Source organism: Quercus lobata, chromosome 10 (genome assembly GCF_001633185.2).
Source record: "Quercus lobata isolate SW786 chromosome 10, ValleyOak3.0 Primary Assembly, whole genome shotgun sequence".
NCBI lineage: Eukaryota > Viridiplantae > Streptophyta > Magnoliopsida > Fagales > Fagaceae > Quercus > Quercus lobata.
The window spans coordinates 47,683,703-47,697,559 of record NC_044913.1 but is presented as its reverse complement, the minus strand read 5'-3'; the positions used below and the strand labels follow the sequence as shown (position 1 = coordinate 47,697,559).

The window sequence follows — 13,857 nt, the reverse complement described above, 5'->3', positions numbered from 1 at the left end:
GATTCGCACGTAAAAAGGCCCATACAATATCATTTGTAGAGCGTGGGTTTGAAAGGTTAGGCCTTGGTAACCAGGCGGTGGGTTTTTCGTGGTGTTCATACATGGTTGGGTTGTTTTCACCCCTGGAGTCTTTCTCCTGGAGGTGGGCTGGGAGGCTCTCCTTTTTGGCCCTTTCTTTTTTCCTTTCTTTCTCTAGGTCACTTATTTTCCCTTTTATACTGGCCTGTGTTCGCTGTCCTTCGTCCACGTGTAGGGTTAAACTTTCCAAGACTGATACTTGTCCCATCAGCCCATATCCAAAGTCGTTGGGGGTGTTCGTAAAAGCCAAAGAATGCGGCTCTGTCAGGTACAGAGCATTGAATGGCAATAAGGGCAGCTTTCCCCGGATATTTTAGATTTTCTTTCAAAGTTAGTCATATACCGTTTTTGCCCCTCTCTTCGGTGGGACTTTGGGTTTGCCGAGGACTGAGCGGTCCTCGGCGGTATCTTAAGACTATCCTATACTCTACATTATTTGGTCTTGGGCCATAGCTCTCTTCGGCTTGGGCCTTTGGACTCCCTATGAGTAAACAGGCCCGGCCCATAAGCTATTGGGCCCCACAATTATTTTATAACAATGCATGTATAGAAATTTAATTCTTAGATTTTGGTAATAATTGTTTATTTGATAATATGTTTTGAGCGGCCAAAATTATAATTTTTACAAAGAAAATAACCTTAATAGATTATCAAAAACAAAATTTTATCCTAATATTGGTTCAATTAATCATTGTTAAGTTTTATTAATTTTTTTTAGTTTACGTTTTTTTGGTGTTTTGGATTGTTCCTATATTACATTTATAATTATTCCTATAATAAATAAAAATATAATTACGAAATACATTACTTATTATTAGGTTAGTTTAAATTGTAAAAAAAAAATTAATAAAATCACTATAAAAATAATTATCACGCATAACGCACGAGTTCGCAGCTAGTAAATTATAAAAATTGAAATGACAATAAATGTAATTTGTAGATTTTAACATCATAACACATGAAAGTTGCATATGTAATTGTGGGGGCCGTTCGATCAATAGGCCCATTAAGTTCAGGAGTGTTGGGCCTGTGGCCCGTCTGAGGATGCATATCCGTCCGAGGAAGCCAAGTTAGGTCATAAGGTAATTACTGAAGGGAGTGGTGGTCAGTATCACGAGGGTTAAGTTCTGTATTCATCTGAGGACGCCATAATCCTCGGCAGTATGTGTCCGAGGACGATCGGAACGCGGTCTTGTTGCAACCAGACCTCAGAACTAAGTCACCACTAAAGATAGAATAACCGACTAAGAATCAAAGAGATAAGACAAACAAATATCTATAACTACAACTACCTCCACATTAATGACCTCTCAACCAACTCTCTGGCCGCATTAATATGGAGGTGATACCTGAACAGTAAGGGAGCAGCCTTACAGCTGCCCATAGGAAGTTCCAGTAGGTGCTAGATGGGACAGAAAGAAATCCTCCGAACCCAACCTACACGTGTGCGGTAAGGATGGAACACTGAGGGGGGTATATAAACTGAAAGAAGAACATGCAGAAAGGGAGGATCTTTGGCAAGAGAAAAGAAAAGAAGGAAAAACATAGAGAAAAGAAAGAGAACAAAAGGAGAGAAAAAGAACGGTATTGATTACCAAAGAAAAGGATCGTTGTGCCAGCTCTAAACTTTCAATATACGTGAGGGTGAATCTTTTCATGATACCAAAGTTAACCTAGTTCTTTACACCCACGCTCTACAAATTATATTGTTTGAGCCTTTTTACGTACGAACCCAATACTATTACGGGTCATTATGAATCGCGTCCTTACAGTAATAAAATTTGTAGTTTTTATTTTTATTTTTCTTTTGAGAATCAAATTTGTAGTATCTTCACCCAAAAACTCAAAGGGAATAAACCCCATTACATTATATTAATCCATCAACTTCTTTAAATTTTTTTTTTCTCGATGTTGGACTTTGACTTTCATTCAAGGGTGTATACTAAACAAAAACTACCATATTACCATGTATTCGTGTAAGTGTCGTGTTCTATAAAGGATCTGTGCTCCCTAAAATGTTGTCTTCATTGCCGGCCTCTTCTAAACTTCTCCTCTAACGTTTTGATAATATAAATGTACATAGGTTGACCTACAATTACACTCCTCATCGGCTCTCTCTCATTCTGAACTGGCTCGTTCTTGAGCTTAAATGCAACCATGGCTTCTTCATCCTTACCAACCCCACCTTGCACATATGACGTTTTCGTTAATTTTCGTGGTGAAGATACCCGCGCAAACTTTACAGACCATCTCGTTACTACTTTAGAAAGGAAAACGATTCGTGTATGTATAGATGACAAAGACGTTGAGAGAGGGAAAAAAATTTGGATAGAGCTGGAGCAAGCAATCAAGACATCAAGGACGGCGGTTATTGTGTTCTCCAAAAATTATGCTAATTCCGAGTGGTCCCTCAATGAGCTCGTAGTGTTCATGGATTGTTCCAAAAGTAGGTGTAATCAAACTTTCACGGTGCTACCTATTTTCTATCATGTGTCTCCGTCTGACGTACGAGAACAAAAGGGAAGTTTTGCAGAAGATTAGCTTCCGAATGGCACTGAAGACATGGTGAAGAAATGGAGGGAGGCTTTGATGGATGCTGCAAAGTTGGCAGGCTTCCATTTGAAACGAGATCAGTAATTTTCTATCTGTATTTATGCTACTCTCTTCTTTCCTTTTTTTTTTTTTAATTTTTTTATTATAAAAAAAACAGAGATAGATGTTGGAAATATAGTTGCGAATAAACAAGTTTTGATCGAATTGATATAAACCCAAATAATTAGCAAGAACAGAAAATAAAGACAAATTTAGAATGATCTCATAGTAGTATCAAATCACGGAATAAACGTTGATTTTAAAGGTTAATTTGTGCTACCTGGCGAGTAGAACTCGGTATGAATAATTCTATTGGCCGAACAACCTTCTGGGATTAGACTATAGTGTTGATCGTTGCATTTAGCACACTTCCCCTCAAGGAGGTTCAAGAACAACCTACCAATATCTCCTTCCTTAATCATGATTGAGCAAAGAATCCCACCCACCCAAGTTTGATATGATTTGCCCAAGAAGAAAAAAAAAAAAAGTGGAAAAAAAGGAGAGCTAGACTGTTTCTATTCACAATAAAGAGAATGAATATTCATGGTTGAATGGGTTTTGATAGATCATTAAAGGAGAACAATATCTTATAAACACAAGAGAGAGCTTACTCCAAACCAATGTGGGACTCATAACAAAAGTTAAAGTGTTTGGAACACACACCCACACCAATAATAGATGCATGTGGTTTGTCAATAATTTCTTTTACTTGAAATAAAGGATAACCAAAAAAAAAGAAAAAAAAATTCCTTCTTTTCCCCACTACCATCAACCTCTACCTCCGGCACCAACTAAGAATACCACCACAACTTCACCGGCACACAAACTATTCCCAAAGGTTTATATCTTTGTTGAATGTTCCCAATGCACACCTCTGCCCGTTACCTTGCAAAACCCCTTCATCTACCCATTGCCTCTTCCTTTAAACAAACAAAAACCATTATCCCTACGAACCCCAAAACCAGAATTGACCCAACAAAGTGACCAATCAATCCCAAAAACTGAAATTGACCCAACAATGTAACCAATCAATCCCAAAGAATCAAATCTTGTCCACGACATTGAGGTTTTGTTGGATTGCAAGGTTTGAGTTATTTAAGGTTGGATAGATTTATTTAGCCTTCTTTAGGGGTAGTTTGTGGTGCCAGTGAGGTTATGTTGGATAGAAATATTTTCACAAATGCCGAAAAGCAGCTAGATTTCGCCCAATCCATCCAAGATCCAATGAGATTTAGCCGGATTTGGCAGCAATTTTGTTGGATCTAGTGAGGTTTCCACCAAATCACGCCGAGAATCGTCGGAGTTGGTGTCTCTTTGTCGAATCTAATTTTTTTGGTCGCCGAAATCCATCAAATCAAGCTGAAAAACTTTCCAGGAAGCTTGAGAATTCACCAGAATCTAATAGTCTTCAGGTAGGTTGGGTTTCATAGGTTTTGAAGGAGGGGACTTGCAACCTACCTGTAAAAGTCGGGTTTTTGAGCTCGAGACTTGCGTTTGACCACCAAAGCTATCGGATCAGGTGGCGGCGGGTCAGATACAGGCAGGTGGGCGAATGGGTTGGACAACCCTAAGTTATACGCTCACATGACTTCTAAGTACAATACTATGAGTTTGTGAGATCTGTAACTTATCATGATTATAGTTTATTATTCATGTAATTTGATACCCTTACCCAAAAAATTTTAAAAACCCAAGCAAACCCAATCAACAAAACCCTAAAAAATTAAACTACAAAATCCAAATCTGAAAAGAGAGAGAAAGAGAAGAGTAGCCCACTATCAATGTGGCCACTGATGCTGCCTGGGTTCACAAGGTGAGCCAATGGTCTATCTAGGTTTAGTCCAAGTCGAGGTGTTTGGGTTACGGAGGTTCATGGGGTTTGGGTTAGGGAGGTCTGAGGTCTTCCTCCATTCTTCGTGGTTTCTATTTTTGGTTTTAGAGCTTGGCCTGAAACGGTGTCATTTAGGCTATAGGTTTGTGTTTTAAGTTTAGGCCTGAAACTACATAGTTTTGATTGTGATAGCTCTTCACTTCATCATCATTGAAACAACGTAGTTTTGGGATTGATTTGGCAAAATTAAAACACATTAGCCTAATGATGTGTCACTTAACAGTAGAAACTAACCGTTGGGGGTGAATTGAACTAAATTATAGGGCGTAAAATCAAGTTTTTGAAGATTTGGAGTGTAAAATACAATCAACCCAAAATGTCAGGGGTGTAATTTACAATTTTCTTTTAATGTGATAATCAATATTTCAGAAATTGGAAAATGATACTATAATTCGGTATTAACCTTTAGAAATTAAAAAAAAAAAAAAAAAAAAACCTCTGAGATTACACTATGAGAAGTATAATGAAATTGTAATTATAACACTATGAGAAGTGATACATCCATAATATTTTCACAACAAATCCTAATTCACGGGTTATTATAGGTTTTTAATTTGAATCCACCATTGAAACTACTTTCTTTTCCACTAGTAACAGACAACCTGCTACATAAGATTTTTTGTGAAAATGTTGTGGACATAACATTTCTCTAAAACTATTCAAAAATTGCATGTGAAAAAATACCTTCAATTTAGCATAATTCGAGTTTGCTACATTTTTCAATCATAAAAACAACTAGGGAGTGATGAAAATAATAGAAACAATAGCCTCCACTTAAATGAAGCAAATGCGACAATATAGATTCATGAAGAAAAAATTTAGAATGTGGCATATAATTGGAGAGGAATAGAAATATTTGCTTTTTGTAATAGGAAAGTCGGCTGCTTTGCCTTTTAAAAATCAGCATTCATGTGTTCATTATTGAAAGATTATGGTGTTCATTACAAAAGTTTAAGCATCTAATGTTGCTGATAAAAATAGTTCTTAGGCGTTCCATGCACTTAAGGTTCTGTTTTTGCCTATCAATAATTATAGTTCTTAAGAGCCATGCAAGCATGAATTACTATCTCTTAAAAATTACTTAAAATTTGTAAGCAACATTAAAATTCACACGTCCTACAAATAAAACAAAGCGCAATTAATACTCTCTAGACCTCTAGTAGTTAAGGAGAAATTTAAGAATAAAAATGTTCATTTGTAAAACAAAATAATTTAAGAGAGAGAGAGAGAGAGAGAGAGAGAGAACATGAAAGCAAGGATGTCAATACCGTACCGGAGACCGTACCGGTTTGGCCACCGGTACAATATATTTCGGATACCGGTCAATACCGGTGTACCGTTTCGGGTTTACCGCTATTTTATATATATATATATATATATATGTATGTGTTTGTGTATATATATATTATAATAAATATAAAAGTTTACCATAAAACATTTCCTCAATTTAGAACTAGTTATTCATGGTTTTAGACTTTAGTATCAATTAAAAGGGAAAAAAAAATAAAATAAAATAGAAAGCTTAAAAGTTACCATTGCATACTAAGAAAACAAATAATACCAATAAATTAATACAAATAAGTTACCATTTTGTCCTAACAAAAATTCAAAAATTACAAAACTTAAAAAAAAAAAAAAAACTTTTTTCTGTACCGGCCGGTATTGCCCGAAATTGGCCGGTACTGCCGGTATTTTTTCCGGTATGAAACAGGGTGTCGAGTGTACCGGATTGTTGGTCGGTACGGTATATTCTGGTCGGTACGGCCGGTACGGTACGGTATTGACATCCATGCATGAAAGACCTCTTAAATATTTGCAACATTCACATAAAATGGTTGATTATTTTGGAATAAAAAAAAAAACCTACAAATTAAATTGTTATTCAAACAAAAAAAAAAAAAAAAAAAAGGAGAGAAAGTATTTACCTCCAAATTGGTCTCCAATAGAAATTGTAAAGCTCTTAAAAGCCTTTCCCTTGGGCTTGATCATAGAGATTCACAATAATATTAAATTATTGCATCAACAATGATAAATTGCAATAACTTAAAATAAAGATATCATTGCAATAAATTAATATAAATTATTTTACAATTTATTGCAATGAAAATTTGAAACTAATAGCTTATTGAAACAAATTTATTATTGCAGTAGTAATAGTATATTGAACTAACTGAGTTCAGAAAAGTTTGGAAAGTTTGAATTTATGAGAAAATTAATTACTATTTTTTTATTTTTATATATACAAGATAAAAATTTTACTCTAGTTTAATTTAAGTGTATATGCGTGTGAATATCTCTTTTGGAAACTTGAACACCGGTCCTTGCCTCCTACACCTCACAAACACTTAATACTTGTAGAGTGACTCATGTGTACATGCTTTAATATATATATATTAAATATGACAGGAGGCCAATAAGTAAAATTTAAAATTTAATTAATATTTATAGGGGGAGGGGGAGAAATATTTTAAGAGGTAGGGGGCTAAGACCACTTCTCTGCCCATGCGTATGAAAAAAAAGTAAAAAGGTAGAGAAATTAATATAGAAAATACTAAGCCCCTACAAATTTTACCACATAAATCATAAAAATTGAAATGACAATAAATGTAATTTGTAGATTTTAACAACATAATACATGAATGTTGCATATGTAATAAAATTTGTAGTTTTTATTTTTATTTTTTCTTTTGAGAATCAAATTTGTAGTATCTTCACCCAAAAACTCAAAGGGAATAGACCCCATTACATTATATTAATCCATCAACTTCTTTAAATTTTTTTTTTTTTTTCTCGGTGTTGGACTTTGACTTTCATTCAAGGGTGTATACTAAACAAAAACTACCATATTACCTTGTATTCATGTAAGTGTCGTGTTCTATATAGGATCTGTGCTCCCTAAAATGTTGTCTTCATTGCCGGCCTCTTCTAAACTTCTCCTCTAACGTTTTGATAATATAAATGTACATAGGTTGACCTACAATTACACTCCTCATCTGCTCTCTCTCATTCTTTTTTTGAGGTAAAAGGCGATAGAAAGTGTATTATTATCATAAAAAGTATACAACCCCATGTATAATACCACGGGTGAGAGAGTCACCAACATCACATTAACACTGGGCCCATGAGCAAAACAACAAAACGTTGAAACTATTAGGCTGACACAGCCATGTGCATGGAGAAAAGCAGGACATTCACGCTATTCTTTGTGCTTCCATAAAACTGTGGTACTCCTCCAGCAGGCCTCTTGCTCCTTCCCAAATTATCTGTGGCTGAGGTTGGAATTGTTCAAAGTATACTCTATTCCTTGCATTCCATATAGCCCAAGCTGTAACCGCCCATGTCTCTAGTTCTTGTTTGCTCAGTTTAGTTTGCATCTGCTTGAAGAGAAGAAAAAAGTCACTGTCTCCATTACTGCATTTCTGGATTTTTCCCTTGATCAATGCCCAGACGTTTCTTGCAAAGGGGCATGTCCATAATATATGAGTGGTAGTCTCGGGTTCTTGTTTGCACAGGTCACAAAACGGTTCCATTCGCACTCGCCTGCGGTGTAGATTGTCTCGGGTAGGCAAGCAATTAGAGCACGCTCGCCATATAAACGTTCGTATCTTCGGTGGCACATTGAGGGACCAAATCTCTTTCCATGTCCACGCATGAAGCCGAGCTGCTGAATGTTCTGCCTTGGGCTGGTTCTTCAAGCGAATCGCTACCTTATAAGCTGACCGAACGGAGAATTTTTGTGCTCTGTTTCCATCCAGCAAACAGAGTCTTGAGAGTTAAGGTTATTTAGTGACAGTGACATGATCTCATTTCGTGTTTGAGGGCTGAACATGGCATCTATTTTTCCACGGTCCCATTGTCTTGAGTCGTGGTCGATTAGCTCACACACCTTCATGTCTGGTGGTGCGTCATTTAGTGGTACAGGGGTGTGAGTCAACCAACGATGTGTGAATACACCAATACTTCGACCATCCCCCACCTGCCATCGTGAGCCCTCTCTGATGAGATCCCTTGCTGCTAGGAGACTACGCCAAACAAAGGAAGGATTATTCCCCAACTCAGCAAACATGAAAGAGCAATTTGGGAAATAACGAGCTTTATAAACTCGGTAGAACAGAGAGTGGTTTTCATGTATTAATCTCCAGGCTTGCTTGGCCAGCATCGCTAGGTTGAATGCATGGAGGTCACGAAATCCCATCCCTCCTCCCTTCTTTGCCATACACAGTTTTCTCCAATTTATCCAATGTAGTTTCCTCTCTGCCTGCGTTTGTCCCCACCAGTATTTGGCCAGCAAGGAATTTATGTTGTCACATATGGAGTTTGGCAGTTTGAATATACTCATAGAGTATGTCGATATCGCTTGTGCCACCGTCTTAATCAATATCTCCCTTCCCGCCTTCGAAATAAATTTTTCCTTCCACCCCATTACTCTTTTTGTAATTTTTTCCTGAAGGTTTTTGAAGGTATTAACCTTGGATTTTCCTGTGGCCATAGGCAGTCCAAGATACCTTTCACATTCTGTCATTATCCTTGCTCCAAAAAGTTGTTTAAGTGACTCCTTGACCTCCTGTTTTGTGTTCTTGCTGAAGAATAGTGTGGTCTTTTGTCGGTTTATGGCTTGACCTGATGCAGCTTCGTATTGCTCTAGCAATTGTAGAAGTCTTTGCCCTTCCTCCACAGTTGCTTGACAAAATAATAGACTATCGTCGGCAAAGAGGAGGTGGGACACCCAAACTCCATGTTGGCATGATTTGATCCCTTTTAGCACCCCTGCCTCACCTGCTTTCCTCAATAGCGCTGATAGCCCTTCCGCACATAGCAAAAAAAAGGTATGGAGAGAGAGGGTCTCCTTGCCTTATTCCCTGTGTAGGAGTGACAAAACCCCTTGGTTCACCATTGATTAAGATGGAGTAGGATGCCGTGGTTACTGTCTCCATTGCCAAGTGGACCCAATTAGGATCAAATCCCAATTTCACCATCATTCTTTGCAAGAATGTCCACTCAACCCGGTCGTAGGCTTTACTGATGTCGAGTTTTACAGCCAGGTGTCCCTTTCTTCCTTTCCTTTTGTTTCGCAATCTGTGGAGCAGCTCATATGCTACAGTAGTATTGTCAGTGATTAATCGATTTGGCACGAAGGCACTTTGAGCATCAGAAATCACGTTAGGCAAGATAATCTTTAAGCGATTAGCAATAACCTTTGATATGATACGAGACACCACATTGACTAAACTAATAGGTCTAAAATCAGACATGTGTTTCGGGTCATTTTTCTTAGGGATTAAAATAATATGTGTATGGTTCATTTTTCTCAACATATGCCCCGAGTTTAAAACAGATAATACTGCTACTGTAACATCACGCCCCACAATATGCCAATATTTTTGAAAAAAGAATGGAGTCATACCATCAGGACCTGGTGATTTGGAAGGGTGCATTTGAAATAGGGCTGTCTTGACTTCTTCCGGAGTGTATCGTTGAAGGAGGGTGGCATTCATATCTGGCGTGACCAATCTGTCCACTGAGTTTAGCACTCCATCAATAGTGGTTGGATGGGAAGAGGTGAATAGTTGCTGGAAATAGTGTTCTGCAGTGTGAGCAATGCTATCCTCCGATGTGCCCCACCTTCCTTCACTATCATAGACGCCCAAGATTTGATTTTTCCGTCGGCGTTGACTGGCCCTTTGATGAAAGAACTTGGTATTTTTATCACCCGCCGGTAGCCAAATGGAGCGAGACCGTTGTTGCCAAAACAATTCCTCCTGGTGTAACAGATTGTTGATCTCTACTTTTAGTCCCTTAATAGCATCTAGATGGTCAGCACTGTTTAAAGAACATAGGTCTTCCAATTGTTTTTGTTTCTCCTGGAGTAATGTTTTTGAACTAACACTAGCTGCACGGCTCCAGTCCACCAAGGCAAATCTGCATCTTTTGATTTTTTCAAACAGCTTAAACATAGGGCTGCCATTTCTCTCAGCTACCCTCCATGCTTCTTGTATCACGGTCTCACATTGAGGGTTGGAAGTCCATTTTTCTTCAAACCTTCGTGGCACTTTCCTTCTTCTAGTTTGCTGGGTTTGGTTTTGTGTGGTAATGACTATCGAAATATGGTCCGAATATGAGGTTTGGAGATGAAAAACCCGCGTCCCCGGATAGATTTCCTTCCATGCCGCCGTTGCACATGCTCTGTCAAGTCGTTCCTGTATAAATGCATTCCCATGTCTACCATTGTTCTAAGTGAAGATGTTGCCTTGAAAACCAAGGTCCTCAAGTCCACAATGCAGAAGGGTAGCTCGGAAAGCTTCCATGTGTTTCAATGGTTTTGGTACACCACCTTGCTTCTCATCAGATGACAAGATCTCATTATAATCTCCAACACAGAGCCAAGGGGTTGAGAACTTAGTGTGAAGATGCTTGAGTAGCTGCCATGACTCATGCTTTCTTTGTTCTTCTGGCCATTCGTAAAAACGTGTCAATCTCCATGTAGGGTTAGAGCCATTAAAAATAAGAGCATCTATATGGTTACGTGTGTAAGTTTGGACATGTAGGTCCACCTCCTCCATCCACAAAAGTGCCAGCCCGCCACTTCTATGAATACTCGGCACTGCTAACATACACCGATATGGTAAGTCTGCTTGAATCTTCCGCATTTCATCAACTGACTATTTTGTTTCCATGAGAAACAAAATTTTGGGAGCTTTTTCCCTCACCAAGTAAGAGAAGACTTCGACTGCACGTTGGTTCCCAAGCCCCCGGCAGTTCCAGCTTAGAAGGATCATTGTTCTCGACGGGGCTGCACCGCAGCCTCCACCGTTGTGAGTAGTTTTTCCTGGTTGTCTTCACTGGTCTTGCTCCGTTTTCTATCCTCATTTTCCACTTGGCGGCCATCTTCTGGTTGTGCTCGTTTAACCCCCGTTTGCTGTGAGCCAATATTGGTTATACTACTAGGATGGTCATTGTGGCGTTCAATTCCCCTCCACTTGGCTGTATTTTCTGTGGGCCTTGTTTCTTGTGTTTTAATAATCTCACGTGCCGCTGCACGTGGTATTAAATTTTGGTCATCAGTTGCATGGATTGGTGTAGGTTTTATGACTTCAACGTATTGCTCTCTCTCATTCTGAACTGGCTCGTTCTTGAGCATAAATGCAACCATGGCTTCTTCATCCTTACCAACCCCACCTTGCACATATGACGTTTTCGTTAATTTTCGTGGTGAAGATACCCGCGCAAACTTTACAGACCATCTCGTTACTACTTTAGAAAGGAAAACGATTTGTGTATGTATAGATGACAAAGACGTTGAGAGAGGGAAAGAAATTTGGATAGAGCTGAAGCAAGCAATCAAGACATCAAGGATGGCAGTTATTGTGTTCTCCAAAAATTATGCTAATTCCGAGTGGTGCCTCAATGAGCTCGTATTGATCATGGATTGTTCCAAAAGTAGGTCTAATCAAACTTTCAAGTTGCTACCTATTTTCTATCACGTGTCTCCGTCTGATGTACGACAACAGAAGGGAAATTTTGCAGAAGATCAGCTTCCGAATTGCACTTATGAAGATATGGTGAAGAAATGGAGGGAGGCTTTGACGGATGCTGCAAAGTTGGCAGGCTTCCATTTGAAACGAGATCAGTTACATCAGTAACTTTCTATCTTTATTTGCGCTAATCTCTTCTCTTCTTTTCTTTTCTTTCTTTCCATTTTTTTGTTGTTTGTTGTTTGTTTTTAATTTTTATTATAAAAAAATAAGATAGATGTAGGAAATATAGTTGTGAATAAACAGGTTTTGATACATAAACCCAAATACTTAGCCAAAACAGAAAATAAAGAAAAATTTAGAATTATCTCATAGTAGTATCAAACCATGAAATAAGCATTGCTCTTAAAGGTTGATTTGTGCTACCTAGCAAGTATAACTCATTATGAATAACTCTGTTGGCCGAGCAACCTTCTAGGATTAGACTATAGTGCTGATCTTTGCATTTAGCACACTTCTTCTCAAGGAGGTATAGAGAATCTTGAATCAGTTTCTATGGGTCCTTTTGCTAATATCACATGACACAAAAAAACTGTTATACTAGAGCTATCCATGGGTTGGGTGGGTCGGATTTGTGCACTACCCACAACCAACTTGTAACAAATTGGATGGGGAGCTTCCTAACTCGCAACCGACACGTAGGAGGGTCGAGTTTCATGAATCGGTTTTTCGTCAAGTGGGCATTAGTTTGGGTGAAGCCAAAAACCAACAGAAACCACCAAAAAACATCGAAAAGCAGCGAGATTTCACCTTATCCGTCAAAGATCCAATGAGATTTAGCTGGATTTGGCAGTAATTTCATTGGATCTAGTGTGGTTTCTGCCAAATCGCACCGAGAATCGCCAGAATTGGTTTATCTTTGCCGGATCTGATTGTTTTTGTAACATCCCATAATTTTGATACCAATTTAATTCTTATACGTAAATTAAAAATGAGGCCCACAATTAAATGGATTTAATTGGTTTGGGCCTAAGATATTTAAATTTGATAATTGTTATGGCAAAAAAGGCCCAAGTGAGATGGTATAAGAGACCCAAGTGAGATGACATAAGTATATATATATGGGCCTTGATAAGCTCCAAAAAAAAAAAAAAAAAACCTTAGTCTTTTACTTCTTAAACTACACATGTATATACTTATGAGGCTTCCTTTTGCTTCTGTTGTAACATACTATTGAACTTTGTTTTTCTTCAATGTGGCTGTGAGTGGAGACTGCGGGTACGGTTCTCTCCTGCTCTAAACTTAGGAAAGTTGAAATACTCAATGGCTAGCTTTTGTTCCCACTCTTGTAGGAAGCATCTATCATTTGTGTACCTGATAGAAAAACAGGTGTTGCTATTATGGATCTAAATCTATAACTATATTAATGGAAAAAAGAGTCCTATGATTATTATCATACTTAGACTAGGCAAGTACATATAGGCATGTGTCATGGAATGGAGCTAAGAGACGTTGGTCTCATGAATCTCCACCTATCCTTATATTAAGGGAAAGGATGTCCTATATTGTTATTATATTAGATTAGGAAGGATGTAAATAGCTATATGTCAGGAAGGGTACTTTGTAGCTTTTAATATTGATAGATAAAATATAGTACCTATAGAAGTATGGTTACTCTGCCAACAAAAAGATATAAGTGACAAGCACTGGTAACTCTAGTTTCTGCATATTGCCATGCTGGTTTTGTTTCTTTCGAATTGGCTGACCATGCTTAATCCAATTCCATCTCATGTTTTGTCATGGGCCTGCCTATGTTCAAAACTT

General features: G+C 38.0%; 2 protein-coding genes across 2 annotated transcripts; one reads left to right on the top strand and one right to left on the bottom strand.

The window, feature by feature from the left end:
* Positions 1-8,264: 8,264 nt before the first annotated feature.
* On the bottom strand, positions 8,265-8,984 carry LOC115964867 (uncharacterized mitochondrial protein AtMg00310-like). The gene has a single exon (XM_031084101.1). The coding sequence runs from the start codon at positions 8,982-8,984 to the stop codon at positions 8,265-8,267; it is 720 nt and encodes a 239-aa protein (XP_030939961.1).
* A 2,725-nt stretch (positions 8,985-11,709) lies between these two features.
* Positions 11,710-12,201, top strand: LOC115964866 (toll/interleukin-1 receptor-like protein). Its single transcript, XM_031084100.1, has one exon. It carries the CDS (start codon positions 11,710-11,712, stop codon positions 12,199-12,201), a length of 492 nt encoding a protein of 163 aa, XP_030939960.1.
* Positions 12,202-13,857: the final 1,656 nt, after the last annotated feature.